Source organism: Moschus berezovskii, chromosome 21 (assembly GCF_049115385.1).
Source record: "Moschus berezovskii isolate FMDL1 chromosome 21, NW_MosBer_1.0, whole genome shotgun sequence".
Taxonomy (NCBI): domain Eukaryota; kingdom Metazoa; phylum Chordata; class Mammalia; order Artiodactyla; family Moschidae; genus Moschus; species Moschus berezovskii.
The window spans coordinates 40,920,438-40,939,865 of NC_142480.1; the positions used below are offsets into that span (position 1 = coordinate 40,920,438).

The following is a 19,428-nucleotide window of genomic DNA, read 5'->3' on the forward strand; positions in this document are numbered from 1 at the left end:
TCCCCACTGGGCCAGAGGCAAGGTCCCCAGGCAGTGGGGCTGAGCAAACCTGGGAGGACACAGAGGGTGTGGTGCAAGACGGACAGAGCAAAGCGTAAAGTCCAAAAAGAACGACTTCCCTGGGCTTTCTCTGGTCCCTTCCTTTCTATCCAAGGGAACACCGCAGGGGTGTCCCTGGTGGTCCCATGGCTAAGACTCCATGCTCCCAGTGGAGGGTGTGCTGTTTAGATCCCTGGTCAGAGAACTGGATCCCACATGCTGCAACTAAGACCTGGTGCAGCCAAATAAAGATTCTTTTCAAAACTTAAAAAAAAGACTTGCAATTTCCTTAAAAATGAGAGAGCAGCACATCTTGGTAAGGCATACAGAACAGCAGGCCAAAGAATCACTGAGCTTGACAAAGACAAGAAACACATGACAGGTCCAGGGATGCCCACTGCGGATGTCTCTGCTCACCATGTGCAACATCGTGACCTGGAACCTCCCCGGCCTGCAACACAGGGACCATGATCCCCTGACACCACAGGGCAGGGGACTGGGAGCTTCCAGGATGAGGTTATACCCACAGACACCCTGCTCCACTCACCGCACGCAGAGTGCTCGGGCCTGAAGGCAGCAGGGTTCTGGGGTCTGCAGGCCTGGGCTCCCTCTCGCCCCTGCCTCCTCACAGACTCTGCTTCCTCTCCATTAGGCTGGCGTGAGCATGGAGCAGGTTCCAGCTGCATAACTTACCCAGCCCTGCAGCTTTACTCCGCATGACTTGGCAAACACACCAACCAAACACGGCCAGGCCTCTTTGATCTTGCCCTGGCTCCGACTTTCAGGTTTAGGGAAAGGAGAAACTCAAAGCTGGGATTCCATGGAAGTGAGCTGGTGGAGTTGGTGTGCTGGGTGGGCTCCAGAGAAAGCCAAGAAATGTAGGACCTTTGCTCAAGGCTTGGCCCCAGGATGCCCCGAGCTTACACAGCCACTCAGAGCTGGGAAGGCAAGCTGTGGGTTATGTTCTCCCAGCAGTTTCAGAATCAAGCAGTGAGCAAATTTTTGCTTCTTTTGTATGGAAAAAAATGTTGCCTAAGAAGAAGAATGGATATGGAATGGATCTGCTGAGCTGCAGGCTTGAAAGAACAGACTGGATGGTAACCTAGTGAGCAGGCCCTTGGCACTACCCCCACCCCACCCCAGATTCTGGTGTTCCCAAGCCCCCCAGCTCTCCACTCTCACAGCCAGGTTAACCCTCCCCACAGGCACCAGGCAGGTCTCCACCTGTGTTCTCTGGGCAGAAGCCTCCCCGGGGGCACGTGGACCAGTTCCCAAAGGCTGCGGTCAGAACCTGCACTTGTGGGATGAGGTGAAAAGTGGCCGAACATCCAGGGGAACCGTGTGCCACGTCGTGCTGGAAATGCTCACACCCATCAGGTGCCCAAACACACACGACAGAGTTCCTGTCACTCACAGGGTCCCCCAGGCCGTACTCTGTGGAGCTGGAACTGGGACCCAGGCCTCTTGACATCTGCGTTCAGGCTCTTTGCACCAAACCACACTGTGGCCCCAAGTGCGGAACGCCAGGCACATTTGGGAACTCCCACTCGCTCGCTACCCTGATACACTAAACCCTACATGCGAACCTTCAAGTTGTAGGCTTTCAAATATGTGAACATGTGTTCACAAGTCCACTCATGAGAGTTAGTTCGCGTGTCTGGTGTACACTATCACATGAGCGTGCCCTCAACACGTGGCTGTGCTCATGGGTGCTTTACTGTACAGTCCTGCATGGAGGATGGTAGTGCTGTGTCTTTATTTCCAGTTCAGGATGTCTAGAAGCAAGTGTAAAAGCAGCGCTGATGTAGCTGGTACTAGTGTACTTTTCAGGGTACTGTACTGTAAGATTAAAACTGTTTTCTCTCTTTTTCATGTTGTTTTTTATGTGGTATTTGTGTGAAAAGTATTATACACCTACCACAGTGTGGTACTAGATAGCCAAGTATGTTAGTTGGACACCTGGGCTGACTTTGTTGGACTCAGTAACAAACTGGACTTACAATGGGGCTCTCAGAGTGGCACTCATTCATATGGAGGAGACTTAACTGTATTTAACTGTCCATCTCTGTTTTAATTTATATTTTCTTTTATTACTGCAAAGATTAATAAAGTGTTAGTTGCTCGTTGTGTTCAACTCTTTGCAACCCCATGGACTATAGCCTGACAGGCTCTTCTGTCCTTGAGATTATCCAGGCAAGAAGAATGGAGTGGGTTGCCATGCCCTTCTCCAGGGGATCTTCCCGACTCAGGGATCAAACCCAGGTCTCCTACATTGCAGGTAGATTCTTTACCACTGAGCCACCAGGGAAATAGCTTTTGTTTACTGGTTGTCACTGTTCTTATGAATTGCTTTTTTAAGCTCTCTGCCTATTTTTCTAGTGGGAATCTTTGCGTCTTTCTTAGCAATCTGTGAGATTTCTAGACTTCTTAGTGATTATTTATATATTAATATTAAGGTTAATATACAAAACATTAATATTATATATTAATATTGTCTGTCTGCAGTTATCTAACCATGGAGGTTGAGATGTTAGAGATGAAGAAGGTGCCTTCCTGCCTGTGTATCGGAATTTTTTATACCAAATACTGTTTAATTATCTTCCTTGAAAAAATGAATTTTTAGCATATTGAGAACTCAAATGATGACTGTTTATTGATGAGCAAGATTTAGTTAAAAAAATGTAGTTTGATTTATTAAATAAGCAATTAAACCAATGGTGATTAGACTTCTACTCCTCCAAGTAGAGAAGTAAAGAACTAATTAGTATGAACTAATGAAATAACAACTCCTGATTGTGAAGTCTGGTCCTTGGGGCAGAGTCAAGGCTCTGCTCAGAGGGGCTGGCTACTGGAATAACAAGGAGTTGGGGTGCGGGTGGGTAGGCAGAGCAGTTTGTACGGTCTGAGTCCTGGTTGTAATTGAATGCACCCCTCCTTAGAGTATGCTCATTCTCATAGCAAGTCTTTGACATAAAGAGGTAAATCTGCCATTACATGCAGATGACATGGAACTATCTATAGAAAACCCTGAAGGTTCAGTTCAGTAAACCCAAGAACTATTAGAACTGAAAAAACGGGTTCAGTGAGGTAGCAGAATGCAGCGTTAGCGTACAGAAATTGGTTGCATTTCTTTACACTAACAATGAAATATTGAGAGGAACTGTAAAAATAAAACAATCCCTTTCAAAATCACATCAAAAAATAAAATACTTGAGACTAAACCTGACCAAGAAGGTGAAGGAATCACATGCTGAGAACTATAAACATTAATAAAGGAAATGGAAGATGATTCAAAGAAATGGAAAGATATCCTGTGCTCTTGGATTGGAAGAATTAACATCGTTAAAATGGCCATGCTACCCAAAGCAATCTACAAATTTGATGCAATCCCTATCAAATTACCCGTGATATTTTTCACAGAACTAGAACAAATAATCCTAAAATGTATATGGAACTGGAGAAGATGCAGAACTACCAAAGCATCCTGAGAGAAAAGAACAAGGCAGGAGGTATATCCCACCTCCTGTTTTTGTAAAGTTCTGTTAGGACAAGTATGGTCTTCATTGTGTATTTCCTGTGGCTGTTTTTGCACTCAAATGGCAGAACTGAGTTGCTGGCACAGAGACGAGAAAGCCCCTTGCAGAAACAGTGCGCAGTCCTTGGGCTACAGAGACGTGAAAAAGGCCATCTGGAGTTACTCGAGTTTGTCCAAAATATTTTATAAATATTTTTCTAACTTTAATATTATGGTATTTTTTTGCCAAACAGAAGTTTCTACTTGTATGTGTATAAATCCACCAAGATAATGATTTCCTTTCCAAATGGTGCACCAACTGTCAATAGCTTTTATCCAACACTTTGTTTTTGCCCCACCAGTTAGAAACACTGCACTCAGTGTGTCTACATGGTTCAGCTGTGGTGCCCTTGCCTCATCTGTCTATTTTGGCACCAACACCACCGTTTTTAAAAAATTTTATTTTTAATTGGAGGATAACTGCTTTACAATACTGTGTTGGCTCTGCCATACAACAACATGAATCAGTCATAAGTGTACCTATGTCCCCTCCCTCCTGAAGTGCCCTCCCACCTCCCATCCCATCCCATCCCATCCCACCCCTCTAGGTCATCACAGAGCACCGAGCTGAGCTCCCTGTGCTATATATAGCAGCTTCCCACTGGCTATCTGTTTTACATATGGTAGTGTATGTGTTTCAATCCTACTCTCTCAATTTGTCCCTCCCATACCTTCTTCTGTTGTGTCCACAAGTCTGTTCTCTCTCTGCATCTCTATTGCTGACCTGCAAACAGGTTCATCAGTACCTTTTAGATTCCATACATATGCATTAATATATGATATTTGTTTTTCTTCACTCTGTTTAACAGGCTCAAGGTTCATCTACCTCATTAGAACTGACTCAAAGGCATCCCTTTTTATGGCTGAGTAATATTTATGCTTCATTGACTATGCCAAAGCCTTTGACTGTATGAATCACAATAAACTGTGGAAAATTCTGAAAGAGATGGGAATACCAGACCACCTGACCTGCCTCTTGAGAAACCTGTATGCAGGTCAGGAAGCAACAGTCAGAACTGGACATGGAACAACAGACTGGTTCCAAATAGGAAAAGGAGTACGTCAAGGTTGTATATTGTCACCCTGCTTATTTAACTTCTATGCAGAGTACATCATGAGGAACATTGGGCTGGAAGAAGCACAAGCTGGAATCAAGATTGCTGGGAGAAATATCAATAACCTCAGATATGCAGATGACACCACCCTTATGGCAGAAAGTGAAGAGGAACTCAAAAGCCTCTTGATGAAAGTGAAAGAGGAGAGTGAAAAGGTTGGCTTGAAGCTCAATATTCAGAAAACAAAGATCATGGCATCTGGTCCCATCACTTCATGGGAAATAGATGGGGAAACAGTGGAAACAGGGTCAGACTTTATTTATTATTTTTTTTTAAGTAATTAATTTATTTTTTATTGGAGGCAAATTATTTTACAATATCATATTGGTTGGTTTTGCTTTTTTGGGCTCCAAAATCACTGCAGATGCTCATTGCAGCCATGAAATTAAAAGACACTCCTTGGAAGGAAAGTTATGACCAACCTAGATAGTATATTAAAAAGCAGAGATATTACTTTGCAACAAAGGTCCGTCTAGTTAAGGCTATGGTTTTTCCCATGGTCATGTATGGATGTGAGAGTTGGACTGTGAAGAAAGCTGATCGCCGAAGAATTGATGCTTTTGAACTGTGGTGCTGGAGAAGACTCTTGAGAGTCTCTTGGACTGCAAGGAAATCCAACCAGTCCATTCTAAAGGAGATCAATCCTGGGTGTTCATTGGAAGGACTGATGCTAAAGCTGAAACTCCAATACTTTGGCCACCTCATGAGACGAGTTGACTCACTGGGAAAGACTCTGATGATGGGAAGGATTAGGGGCAGGAGGAGAAGGGGACGACAGAGAATGAGATGGCTGGATGGCATCACCGACTCGATGGACATGAGTTTGAGTGAACTCCGGGAATTGGTGATGGACAGGGAGGCCTGGCGTGCTGTGATTCATGGGGTTGCAAAGAGTCGGACACGACTAAGTGACTGAACTGAACTGAACTGAACTGAATATTTCACTGTGGATATGTACCTAATGTAACTAATTTATCCATCCATCTGTCGATAGACATGTAGATTACTTCCATGTCCTAGCTATTGTAAATAGTGCTGCAATGAACACTGGAGTTTATGTGTCTTTTCTGATTATGATTTTCTTAGAATGTATGTAGTGGGATTGCTCCGTCATATGCTAGTTTTATTCCTAGTTTTTTAAGAAATCTCCATACTGTTCTTCATAGTGGTTGTATCAATTCACATTCCCACCAACTGTGCAGGAGGGTTCCCTTCTTTCTACCTCCTCCCCAGCATTTATTGTCGATTTTTTGATGATGGCCATTCTGACTGGTGTGAAGTGATACCTCAGTGTAGTTTTGATTTGCATTTTTCTAATAACGAGTGCCACAGCTTTTTAATTATTATAGTTTGAAAATATGTTTAAATATCTGCATTTAATTCTTTTAGAATTTTTTTCCCTAGTCTACTCTTTCAGAAAACTTCATGATCATTCAGTTGAGCAATGCTCCATCCCTTAGTTTCAAGGTGATATTTGCTGGGAGTGTGTTAAAATGGTAGATTTGTTAAGAATGGATTAATTCATGATACTGAGGCCAGGCAGACCTATATAGAAAAACTCTTAAAGATTGATAACCATCTATTCTAAGTGCCTATTGTGTTTTAAGAGCTCTGGTGAGTTAAAAAAATACAGGGCCATGTCCACACCTGGGGGTCACAGTGAGGTCTCAGAAGTCAAGTGCCCGCTGGAGCCTCAGGCCAGGGAGAAGGGAGGAGCCTTGACCCTGGTGCACAGTGAAGCTCCAGGTTCCAGGCACCTGTTAGCCTTTGTTATTTCACTTGATTTTTATCTCCTAATTGCAACACTTAAAAGCAAAATACCCAACCACAAACATCCTAAAGCCAGATACCTGAAGACTGGCCACAGGGATAATGAAGGAAACCTCTAGGTTGGGACTGATAAGGGTGTGCTGAACAGGGATCAACTGAAATGCCAAGGGCAGAAGCTACCCAGCTGTGAGCAGGGTTTGTACTCAATCGCACTCCTAAACTGGCCTGCGGAGGGCGTGACCTTGGGAGAAGACACACGGTTTCTTTGGCCTAGGAACTGAGGAGGAAAACAATCTCCTCCTCAGGTGAAAGAAAAAAAGTTTTAAAACACGACACATACCAGGCTGAGAATGACAGGAGGTGAGCACTGTTTGAGGGAGGGAGTCACTTGAGGACTGAGTTACTCAACCAGCCCTGGGGCTGGCCCCACTCATGGAGTGCTGTCATCCAGCGCACCCCTGAAGTGAATTGGTTGTTTTCTTTCTCAAGTGATTAAGATGCAGAGAATGGAGGGACTGAAACGCACAGTACTGATCCGCAGACTGGTGCCCCACGCACTGGTTCTAGGGATCATGGCAGAGGAAGGACTGGCCACATTTTCTGAGGGTGGTGCCTCTGTGCTGCTGCTGTATTCCTGGCCCTGAGGCCAACAGAGACCCGGTGCCCAGGGGCCAACCTGACCTGATGACCAGTGAGGGAATGGTGTGCCCAGCACCCACCACGTCCTCGAGGTGGCTCATAGGCCTGAGTTTCTCCTGAGCTTTGGGTTCAGCATCGGGGGAACCCCTGGTCGTCCTAGGTCACTGTCTGGGGCCCCACCATGCTGACCTGCATGGTTGAGGACCTGGCCCTCTCTTCCCCTCCTGGCTCCTCTATGTGCAGAGACCCAAAGGAACCAATGCTGGCTCCACCCGATGGCAGAGACTGGGGGGCCTGTTCCTGTCCTGCACGGGGAGCAGGGTGTGTGGCTTGTCGACACTCACTGGACACCCTGTTCCCACAGAGGCCACCTCAAGAGTGGTGTCTCTACAGGTGGAGCTCACACACATGAACCCGCCCCAGGGGCCACTGCAGGGTCGGGCAGATGATCTGGACACCGAAGGGGGTGTCCCCGTCCCTCAAGTCCAGCAGGTCAGACAAGTCCAGAGCTAGAAGGCAGCTCTGGGGAAGGACAGTCTTTCCGAAAAATGGTGCTGGGACAACAGGACCTCCATACACAAAAGAAGGAACTTGAACTCTCACCTCACACTATACACAAAAAGTGATTAAAATCAGACCCAAGTCCTAAACCAAGGAACTAAAACTATAAAACTCCTGGAAGAAAACAGTTTTCAAGCTTCGTTACCTCAGGTTAGGCAATGGTTTCAACATGATGTTAAAAGTGAAGCAAAACTAGAAAAAATTAATTTCCTCAAAATAAAAAAATGGCCGCATCAAAGGGCACTATTAATAAAGTAAACCACCCACATACTGGGGAAAAATGTTTGCAAATCGCATTGTTTGGTAAGGGTCTAGTTTCCAGAATATTTAGAGTTCCTCCAACTTGATGACAGAAGACAAACAAGCCAGTTTAAAGGTGGACAAATGACTTGAACAGACATTTCCCCAAAGAAGGGATAAAATGGCCAATAAGCACATGAAAACATGCTCTACATCACTAATCATTAGGGAAATGCAAATCAAAACCACAGTGAGACACTACTTTTCATCCACTAGGATGGTTATAACAAAAGAGAGTGCTGGTAGGGAACTTAAAGTCCTCCTATCGTGATGACAGGAACTGTCTGGCCACTGTCAAATTTCCCAGCAATTCCTCAAAAAGTTAAATACAGATTTACCATATGGCCCAGGAATCCCACTCCTAGGCACACAGCCCAGAGAACTAAAAACACACGTCCACACAAAAACTTATACATGGATATTCATAATATTAGTAGTTATGAAGAGAGAAAAAACCCCAGTTGTCCCTCAAGTGATGAATGAATAAGCAAAACGCAGTCCATCAATACAATGGGAGAGAAGTTAGTTGTAATAAGGAATGAAGTGTTGACACTGGCTATAATACTGATGAACCCTGAAACATGATGCTACACAGAAGAAGCCAGTGAGAAAAGGTCACAAATACTATGATTCCCTTTATATGAAATGTCCAAAAGCGGTGAGTCCAGAAATAGAACATAGGTTAGGAGCTGCTAGGGTTGCGAGGGGTGGGGAGTGGGGTGACTATTGAACATGTAGGGGCTCCCCACTGGGATGATGACCAAGTTCTGGAATTAGATGGTGTGATGGCTGCACAATACCGTGAATGTATTAAGCCATTAAACTGTACACTTAAAAACGATTAAAGCAATGAAATTTATATTATGTAAACTTTACCTCTAAGAAAAAGTAAAGAGTGGTTGAGGTACTGTGGCTGAGTCAAGTCTAGGGTTAACCACAGGGTTGAAACACAGGAGGTGCTGGGACCATCCCAGGAGCTACTGACCTTGCTTCTCCCGGTTGCGGACCTGGGACGGCATGTCTTGGATTTCCAGCGTCCACTCCCCCTCGGCCTTCTCTCCCCAGCAGTGAACGGTCATGAACTCCCAGTTTGTAAAGCCTTCGTTGGAATGATCCAGCAGTCTGCAATCGGAGTTGTGGGGTCAGTCCAGAGGGGCCCAGAAGGGATGGTGGGTGGACCCTGGCTGTGCAGCACCACCCTGCAAGGTGCCCACACCCTCAACCTCAGCGGGTCCCCAAGTGCTCACTGAGGAAGGCAGCCAAGCGGCACTGGTGGCGCCAGCATGAGATGGGGCTCCATCAGTGGTGGGCGCCTCCCCGACCCTAGCTCTCACACGAAGACTCCAGGCCCAGGGATCTGCTGCAAGCCCCCCTCCAGTGACTGGCGGAGCTGAAATGCCCTCTCCTGTCCTGGGTTCTCTCCATCACCAACAAGTGCCCCAGTGCTCCACCCAAGGAGGGTTCCACAGAGCTGTGACCCCAGTTCCTGGATACTGGAAAGTGATGGCAGCGGGGCCACACCATTCCTTCCTGCAAAGCCGCAAGGGTGTCATGGAGAAGGCCCTTTTGAAATGGCGACTTGTGGAGTGAAGGAAACGCTCACATTGTCTGAGAGCAGCACTGTTCTCCAGAAGATAGGAATGAGGAACGTGAGCCACTGCTCAGCCCCGTGGAGAACAAACCCTCGCTTGGGCCCCAGGGCTTAGCAGCTCCCCTCAGGTACATGTGGGGAGAGGAGACACCCTGAGCACTGGCCTCAGCCCTCCGGGTCCCCACAGGTGCACGACCCCCTTGGGCCTTCCTGCTGGACCTCCGGCCTGGGTCCACTTTCTCAGGCTTGCTTCAGGCAGCAACAGGGAGCAGCTCACGGGCGCCCTCTATCTTCAGCCCTCAGACCCCGAGAAGAAAGGTTTCCAGGCTCCTCATCTCCCTCTTCCTTCACAACCTGTCTATCTCTACCTCTAATGTGTAGGGGTTCTTTACTGTTCATCAGAAACTCAGATGTTTCATGTGGTGTCAGACTCAATTCCCAGTTGGGGATTCTCTAAACGTCCACTGTGCAGAAATGTTTACAAAGGAAGCATGCTCTACACAAACAGTGCGGGAAGGGGAAAACTGATACTTTCTTCTAAGAAACCACCAAGGTAGGCTGATCTTCACATATGACCCCCGATGAACGTAGAATAAAGACAAGCTCTTTCTGGGACTGAGGGACTTAAGATATCCGCTTACTCGAAGCAAAAAGAAACCTGGAAACCTGAAAAAGCCGCTGAATTAAGCAAGATCAAAAATAAAGTAGAAGGTGATCGATCCCACACTTAATCTTAGCTGAGAGGTCAAAAAGTGACTGGATCCTGAAACAGAGACTCCTGCTGTAATCCCACAGCCTGCCCTGGAAAGACCCAACTCCCAAGACTCAGATGACGGCCTGGGCTCAGCGTGACCCAGGGCATGGGCAGCTAGGAACCAGGTGAGCCCAGGTTCATAGCCCTCTCATCTCAGGGCTCCCACTCTGGGCCTGAGCAAGGAGTGGAGTCAGGAGAGAAGGAGCACAGAGTCTGGACCAGCACTTCCATTAGGTCATCATATCTAGTCCTCATAACTCTGCTAGCTGAGATGGAGGAACCACAGGATGCCTCCAGAGCCAAGGAGCAGTGGCAGCCCCCTGTGCCTGCTGGCCCCTAGAGGAGCAGACTGCAAGCTCCGGTCTCTGGGTCCCACAGCCCATACCCAAGAGGTGACCTCAAGAGGACCGGGAGATAAGCAGCCCTGCCCGGCCTCAGCTGGTGCAGGGACAGGCTCTGGGCGCTCTAGTGAGTGTTTGCCCATGGAATGCAAGCCTGCTACTGGACAGCTTCCAATTTCTCAAGAAGACTAGACTTGTGGATTTTTAAAGGAAACCTCTAAAAGTTCTAACAACAACTCTGGTTGCAAAATAGCACAAAGCTGCAGCTTGCCAGCTGGCATCCTCAAATGCTTGTGCCCACACTGGTCCCCAAGTGCAGAAGGTGGCCCGGGCCCCCTCCAGAGGGGAGACATTACTGTCACCCTTGTGCTACAAGGGGGAGCCCAGCAGGGGCACACATCTCTCCACCAAGTTCAGTTCAGTTCAGTTCAGTTGCTCAGTTGTGTCTGACTCTCCGCGACCCCATGAATCACAGCACGCCAGGCCTCCCTGTCCATCACCAACTCCCGGAGTTCACTCAAACTCATGTCCATCGAGTCGGTGATGCCATCCAGCCATCTCATTCTCTGTTGTCCCCGTCTCCTCCCACCCCCAATCCCTCCCAGCATCAGACTCTTTTCCAGTGAGTCAACTTGCCACCAGACAGCCAAAGGCTCTATCACTGCCCGCAGCCCAAAGTGGAAAAGGTTCTGGATGGGTCTGAAGGCTCGGCTGCAGGAGGCTATTTCTCAGGTTTGGGGGGCTGCGTGTGTGTGTCTCCAGAGCCCCCAACATGCTGGTGCCTTGCAGAGCCCTGTAACACTGAGCTGCGCCTGGCCCCTACCTACCCCTCGCCCAGCCACCCGCTTCAGACCCCATCCCCTAGCCTCCCGGCCCCTGCCCACCTGGACTCACCTCTTCGCTAGCAGCTGAGACCTGGTCCCAGAGGGCGATGTCAGGTGGATCTGCAGGTCCCCACGGCGCGGGTGGGAGATGGAGACACGGGCCACCACGTGCTCCAGGAAGCCCACGCGCTGGTCTGAGTGGTCGGCGCAGGCAGTGGTCAGGGCGGAGGTCCACAGCGTCTGCACCATCGGGATGCTCCTGCCAGGGGTGGGGGGAGGGCTTTGTGTTGGGCTCCAAACCCCTAAGTTGTGCACCAGGGGACAGAACAGGCCTCCCGGCCAAAGCCCCTTGTGTCCCCCTCTCAGACACGCCTGTCAGAGTCACATCACCTGCCCTGAAGGGGTTGATCATTCTGGGATTTGCTCAGAGAGACTTAAAGAGTGTCTTCCTGTGCAGACTCAGCCTGCACACCCAGAATTCAGCCCCCTCGGTGTGGCCAGCTAGTCTCCTGAGCAGCCTGGGGTATGACAGATTTTAAAACCCCACCACTCTGTCTCGACGACTGGCCTTGAAGATACAGGTCATGATGCCGAATGCTAACAACAGCAAACACTTCCTGAGCTGACTACAGGCCAGGCACTGGCCCCTGGTCTGAATACTGACAAGGACTGACCCATTTAACCCAGAGAGGTCACAGAGCTATGGAGGGGCAGAGCTGGGACACATGGACACATGTGAGGCTCCAAGTCCCCTGCGTCCACCTGAGCCACCCTGACCTACACAGATGTCTGCAGGGACCCACAATCACGTTCAAGAAGCCAGGAAGTAGGAGAAGGACAAGGGACCTGGGGTCACTGGTGGAGGCCACGGTGACTGGACCAGAGGACTCTTCACGGAGGCTGGACAGGAAGTCTGCTCTGGACGGTCCTGCTGGAAGGCTGGCCCCCCTCCCCCACCCCACAAAGGGAGTTTGTTCTCTGAACAAACCCAGGGGAGTTTACCATCTGGGGTGGACTCTGGGGATAGGCAGCATAGCCCGATCACTCAGGACTCAGTACCTCCAGGGTTTTCTCACCCACTGCCCGGACGGAGCAGACAAGCCTTCCCCTGACACTTGCAGAGCTGGGCCAGGCCACCCGCTGATACCGCACCTGCACAGCTCACCCTGAACGGCCTGTGAGCTTAAGAAAGGCCACCCTCTGCCCAGCAGCACATGAGTGACTCTGCGACGCTGGGCCAGCACTCAGTTTACTGCGGGGAGCGCTGTTTCCACTATGCCCAACTTCCCTCTGGGGAGGGGGCTTCCCCCAGAGGGAGCTCCCGTGTGGGCTCAGTGTCTCCGGAATTAAATCGCTTGGCTCAACAGGGCTTGAGTCATAAAAAACAAGCAAAACACTTATAAACAGGGATGTAATTCCCCCGGAGACTCTCTAAATATTTGAAAACATGACTTGTATACGTCGTAAACTGACTGAGAGATGCTTACTTCTCCCAGTGCTTCTCCCAGGTTTTACTGTCAGTGTTTAGTGGTCAGCAGTCCTGCCCAGCCCCATGGGCATTCATTCATCTCCAGGTAAACTATTACCGCCTCCTGCATCGAGGAGGCAATGTGGGTGCTGGGGAAGGGGGTGGTGGACACTCCCCTGTGTAGACTAAGCAACGCTACACTCTCCTCAGCTGAAAAGCAAGACAGGGGTGAAACAGACACACAAGTCACAACCAAGCTCCCACCCCCAACCTTCTGCCAGCTGGGATGGGGAGCAATCACTCTGCTCTAGAAATGCATTCCACCCAGGAAACCCCGCTACCAGTGATGAGGGGCCTGACCTCAGGGTACAGGAACAGAAGTAAAGACCCCCACACTCCCCACAGCTGCCTCCCCAGCCTGGCCTTGGAGCTGATGCCCCAAGAGGAAAGCGCATGTTAGGGAGCACACGTGGCCTCCTCACTGAGATTGGCAGAGCCTCTCGGGGACCCCAGCTGCTGGCCCTCCCTGAAGGCACACAGACTGGCGGGGCTGAGCACAGAAGCTGCGGGGTTTCAGTTAAATCATGCACAGAAACACAAACGCAGGTAAGCTGCACGTTAATCACAAAAGCTGATCTAGAGAGATCGTAAAGCTCCCAAGATAACTGAGGACGTTCTTCTGCTACTAAACTCTGAAGCTGTCGTCTGTGCACAAAGCCATCTCTCCAGGACCCCAGGGAGCCTGAGGACTTCAGAGGTGCCTTCAGACCCAGGGATATTCAAGCTGTGGGGGCTGCCCTACTGGAAAAGGGCTCTGGGGACAGAGATGTGTCACTTCCTGCTGAGCTGTGCCAGACTCAACGCTGGACCCTCCAGGTGTTCCTTCATCCTACGCCCCTCAGCAGCTCCCCGCTCAGGGAAGGTGGGGAAGGGCGACCAGCCCAAAGGCTCATAGCCACTTTCTAGATATTGCATTCAGCTTTCTCCAGTACATGACACCACCTAATTGCTAGTATATCTGTAGAGACAAGTTCCCAATTTACTAAATTCAAGGCACTCACCTAGTCACGGTGCTTATAATCTTAGGGCATCCAAGTGACGTTCAGAACCAGAGGCAGAACTGTTTTCGAGTAAACCAAGTGTTGGGAAAAAGCAGGAGAAGCTCTGCTCAAGCTGGGAGGCCACGGCAGTCAGCGCAGGGACCTCCATCCACTGCCATGCTTTACAAATTGTCTGTGGTAACCCTGCGGGAGCCAAGTGTCGGCAACACTTTTCCAACAGCATTTGGTCATTTCGTGTACCTCTGTCACATTTTGGCAATTCTCACAATATTTCAAACTCTTCAATGAACTTTGAAGGTTTCACACTTTTAATAAAGTTCTGGTGATGTTTGATGTACTGTTGTTAAAAGATTAGGACTCACTGAAGGCTCAGATGATGGTGAGTCTTTTTTTTCCTAGCAGTAAAAGTCATTTTTTTTTCTTTTTAGCAGTAAAGTACTTCTTACTAAGGTAGGTACATTGTCCTCTTAGACACAGTGCTATTGCACACAACAGACTACAGTGTATCAGAAATGTAACTTCTGTATGCATTGGGAAACCAAAAAGTTCATGTGACTTGTTTTATTGCAGTGACCTGGAACTGAACCCGTAACATCTCCCAAGTCGGCCTCACTTTGCACTCCCATCTGGAAGACCCCTCCCCAGCTTAGTTTCAAGCCCAGACCTGCATCCTGGCCCAGAGTGTTTCAGAACCCCTGGGAACCTCGCCTGTATCCCTCCTAGAACACAACTATGGTAACTTCCTAGAACAACGAGGACAACTGTATCATCCAAGTTCCAATACTCATCTCAGAAGCAGGGAGCACTGGACTTCCCTGGCATTCCATCGGTTAAGACTCTGCTTCTACTGCAGGGAGCATGGCTTCAACCCTGATCTGGGAAGATCCCACAAGCTGTGGAGCAACGAACCCCGTGCACCACAACTAAGGAGCTTGTGCTCTGGAGCCCGTGTTCTGCAACAAGAGAAGCCACTGCATGAGAAGCCCGTGTACCACAACAAAAGCCTGCGCAGCAATGAGGACTCAGCGCAGCCAGATTAAAAAATACTACTAATAATTTCCAAACCTCACACCCGTGTTGGGGGTTTTGAATGAGTGAATCGATACACACAGTGCTTAGAACAAAGCCTGGCACAGAGTAAGCGCCTGATAATCATCACCCATCGACCCACTACATATTTATAACCAGAGCTGTTATAAAAAGACCATCACATGGTCTGGTTTAACAAGATGCCAGAAGAGCAAACAGCATGGGGTTAATGCACAGTTAATTCTTGAACATCTAGAAATAGATGTTCTGCTTTGGAGATAACCCTGAGTCAAAGCTTTCAGTTTTGAAGTATCTTTGCATGGGGGGTGAGTTCTTTAATAAAAGACAAGCCACACCAAACTACACACTGTCTGGATGGTAACCTTCCAAACCTGCTGAAACCAAAGACGAGCAGGTCAATTCTTGCTTTAGAAGACTCTGGCTGTCCTTCACCATGGAGTTGGGAGGCAAAGATGTCATCAACTGTCCAGCTGTAGCTGGGTCTTTAAAGATGTAGGGACATACTAGCTAGAAAATCCTATGGGCCAGATAAGATTCTTAAAAGCTGGGACTCTTTTTCATTCACGGGAATTATACTAAGGTTGATTTTCACTTTTAGAAAGATTATAAAAGTGTCATTTCGCCCTTTTCTATCTGACACCCCTAGACTTTAAAATAATTTTGTACAGGTAGATGGCACTGGTTATGACCCTATTTACTTTCTATTAATTGACAGAAACTTCTAAGGAGGTTTAAACCGTTTGTACCCAAAACTAGTCCAGAATGCCATCCTTGTGTTCCTGCACATTCCAACAGAGGCTGGGCCTCAACTCATGTTTCCACGGTGTCACCTGTATGGCCTGTACAAGTCATTCTCAAACATGAATGTGCCCGGTGAGGTCAAGGGACTTGCCCTCCTCCTGGGCCAAGACTCCACACTCGCTGACAGCCGCCTGGCCATGCTTGGCCCTTATGCCTGTTCTGTGGGTGCTGGGGGGCTGCTCCGGGGTGGGGGTGAGTGAAGGCTGTAATCAGGTGGCCCAGGGAGATCTGGAGATCAGTGTTGGGGAACAGAAGTGGGGGAAGGGCTGGTCCCTGAGGGGTGCAGGGAAGGCCAGCCCCTGGTGAGTAGGGGGGGCCCTGGCCCCTCTCCTTTCTCACCACCCCACTCCCAAGGGCGCCTCTCTCCTGGCCTTTCCCAGTGGCTCCACGGCCTACTCCATGAACTTCAGGAATGCTGACAGACACGGGCTGCCGCCCCCCGACTGCCAGACCCTGGATGCACAGTGTCCAGGCAAGGAGTCAGCATGGCCTTTCTGCAGAGAATGACTGACCACTCCCCCGACAGTTCCTGATGGCAGCCTGCCCCCTGCCCCCATCACCGCCTCTCTGCTGTGCTGCTGGCCCTCTGCCCCTCTGGCCCGAGCCTGACTCAGGTTCGGAGTGGTGCTGGACAGAGCCCGCCAGCAGAGGGACACCAGCGGGACCTAAGCAGTCCTCCAGGGCACGGGGTCTGTGACGTCCATGTCCGAGCACAGGCTGGATCTGCAGAGAGGGCAGTCCCGGGACTCCTCTGGTCACGGTCGGGGGGCCCGTCTCCCTGGACAGGACATACCCCTGGGAGGACTGAGGGGTGGACGAGGGTGGAGAGGTGTTGGTACTCTTCATTCCTGCCCTGCACGTGACCAGGGACACCCAAGCCTCTGGCCCACAACCCCACACGACCTCAGCGACATCACCCCAGACTTGCCAGGACGCCTGCACTTACTCCCAGTGAACACGGTTCTCTGAAGCTCACACTGGGGTGGACTCGTCCTTCCACTCAGGAGGGAGGGCAGGGAGACGAGTCCCACGTGGGTACAAAGGTCTGCACAAGATGCCCAAGGAGGCCCCCTCTTCCCCCTGGCTGTCTCTCTCTCTCTCCCTCCCCGTCTCCCTCCCCTTTCCTCTCTGTCTCTCTCCTCTCTCTCTGTTCTCCATGGGAAGCACTAAAGCTGGGTCTAGGACACTCAGAGCGTTCCTGGATTCCACCATGAGAAGGAGAAACCTGAAAGAGGCTGAGAGAATGAACAGCCATCCTGAGGGACCCTGGACCAAGAAGCATCCGTGGAGAGAGAGCAAGGAGAGGCAGGGGAGGAGAAGCTGGTGTGTGGGAAGACTTCCTTTTCATCTTTAAGCCAAGCCATCCAAGCAGCTCAGTCAAAGCTACACAAGAACCTGACGAAGGAAACCGGCCATGAGCACTGGGGGCGCCCAAGCACCCTGGCTCAAGTGACCCTGGCAGGCAGGCTGTGACCACAGGTCGAAGCAGGCAGGTGATTCCATGCGGAGCACCCGGCTGGTGGCCTTTGTGTCCATGTCCTGGCCCTCACACCCCTGGGGACAACCAAACCTGCAGCTGAATCTGTGGTGTGGGACAGCTGGTTGGCTGACTAGTCCTGTGAGGCTAAGGCTGCTGAATGCAAAGATGATTTTCCCTTAGAGACAGACATGTGATTCTCCTGTCCGCTGGAGTATGTGGCCTTTTTCTCCTCAAAGGACAGAAACAATGTCACACTGTGTGTGACGGCTGCGCCCCTCCACCCGTGCTGTCTAGACTCCATGGATCAGCACTTAAAAAACAAAATAAAATAAAAATAAAAACAACCCTGCGCCACCGAGGCACCACTCTCCCATCTTAAAACTATTTCTGGCAGGAGAAGAATGCTTCATTCAGGAGCCGCCCGTCGGGGAGGCCGGCGGGAGGGAAGGGCTGCAGCCCGGACGCGGCCCCGGGCAGGCGTCACGTAAGCTGGAGCCTGAGAACCTGTGAGCCAACCGTGCAGAAGAATGCAATAGGCCTCCTCAGGCTCAGGGGACCTTCTACTTTCTTCCGAATCAGACAGTCTAAGGCTCCCCAGAGAAAGCGATGCCTTCCAGCGTCAAGAGTGAGACCTATCTGCTGGCCCATCAGCTGGTCAGGCCTGGAGGGACGAGCTGGCCAGTCAGTCTTCACCATCAGCATCAGGAGGGAAATGTAATTTTTCCAAAGCTCCCACTGTGGTATTCATCCAACAAATACTTTCTGAATTCCTGCTGCACACAAGGCATCAACAAAAAGTACTTCTCTGAAAATTTTATCGCAAAAGGGCATATTATAAGAAGTGGATGCCTTCAAGGAAAAGGTGACCTCAGAGAGCGATCTGTATTTGTTGACAAAGCAAAAACCACTTTCAATCACCTCATCATTTTTTTAAAAAAACACACATTTTCCAAAGGTTATAAATGCTAGAAAGGAATGCATCTCATTCTTCCATTCTTCATCAGATTTTAAGGCCTAGAGAAACACACTCTAAAAAAGGGTAGAAGGGACAGTGGCAACAGCAGAATTCAGGGGAATCATCTGACCCTAATGGAACAGGGTTCTTGCCATTTTGATTACTTGACAGCTGAAAACTTCAAAACAAAAATCTCAATGAACAAATGCAACCGACTGAAAATAACTTCCACAGAGGGCAGGGCTCAGCCGTGGCGGGAAGCTGACGCAGGGCTCCGCGAAGCACGGCTCGAGGCAGGTTAAACCCCAGCGCTTAAACCTGCCAGTCACCGGAGCCCAAACACAGCGACACACTGCGGTGTGCCCTGCAACAGAGGAGCAGCAGGGCTGCCATCCCAGGCCCTGGGGCAGGTGCCATTGCTGCCCGTCACCCTAGCTGGCAGTGCAGCGTCCTCCTCTGGGAGCTCCGCTAAATACACGCTGAGAATTTCCAGTCCTCGTTAGGGACTCAGGCTGAGGGAGCAACAGATAAGAGGGAACGACATCGACAGCAAAAGGCCTCGAAACGGTCCTGGAGTGAGAAGCAATTCCTCTACCTGTCTCATAATCCACAGGAAAAAAAGGCAGACACATATGCAGACACACCACAAGTGTGTGCACATGCATGCACACACATGTACGCACACAAGCGCGCACACACACACTGGCGCACACACATGTGTCCCCATCGACAAGCACAGGAATGCACGTGTGAACATCTACTCCGCACCCCCCAACCCCCAAACACCCGCCAGCAGGGCCCAGTGCATGTGCAGGAGCCGAGCTCACCTAGGTCTCTTGTCAGTGACGGCGACACAGGTGTGCTGTGGGGGTACCGCCATCCATTTCTTGGCCTCCACGACCAGGGCATCTGCATCCACCAGGCCAAATCCATAGAGGTGGCTAACTGAAAAGACAGGGCCTTCAGACCCAGCCCCCCATGTCCAGGGATGGCTGCCTGTGTTCCCCATAGCTGCGAGGCCACAGCCAGCTCCAGAGTACCCCAGCTGAAGCCCCTGCCCCCCCGACCAAGGACGCACCAGGGTCCCGGCAGCCTTACTTTCTGC

General features: G+C 49.9%; 1 protein-coding gene across 2 annotated transcripts in view; it reads right to left on the reverse strand.

Annotated features, from left to right (window-relative positions):
* The window catches only part of PCSK6 (proprotein convertase subtilisin/kexin type 6), a 183,575-nt gene that overhangs the window by 29,879 nt on the left and 134,268 nt on the right, over nt 1-19,428 (reverse strand). For both annotated transcript variants that reach the window (XM_055417994.2, XM_055417993.2), the window contains exons 11-13: nt 19,151-19,268; nt 11,579-11,767; nt 8,984-9,120 (exon numbers count right to left, since the gene is read on the reverse strand). In XM_055417994.2, the coding sequence (XP_055273969.1) occupies nt 8,984-9,120; nt 11,579-11,767; nt 19,151-19,268 (444 nt within the window). The remainder of the gene's footprint in view (nt 1-8,983; nt 9,121-11,578; nt 11,768-19,150; nt 19,269-19,428) is intronic.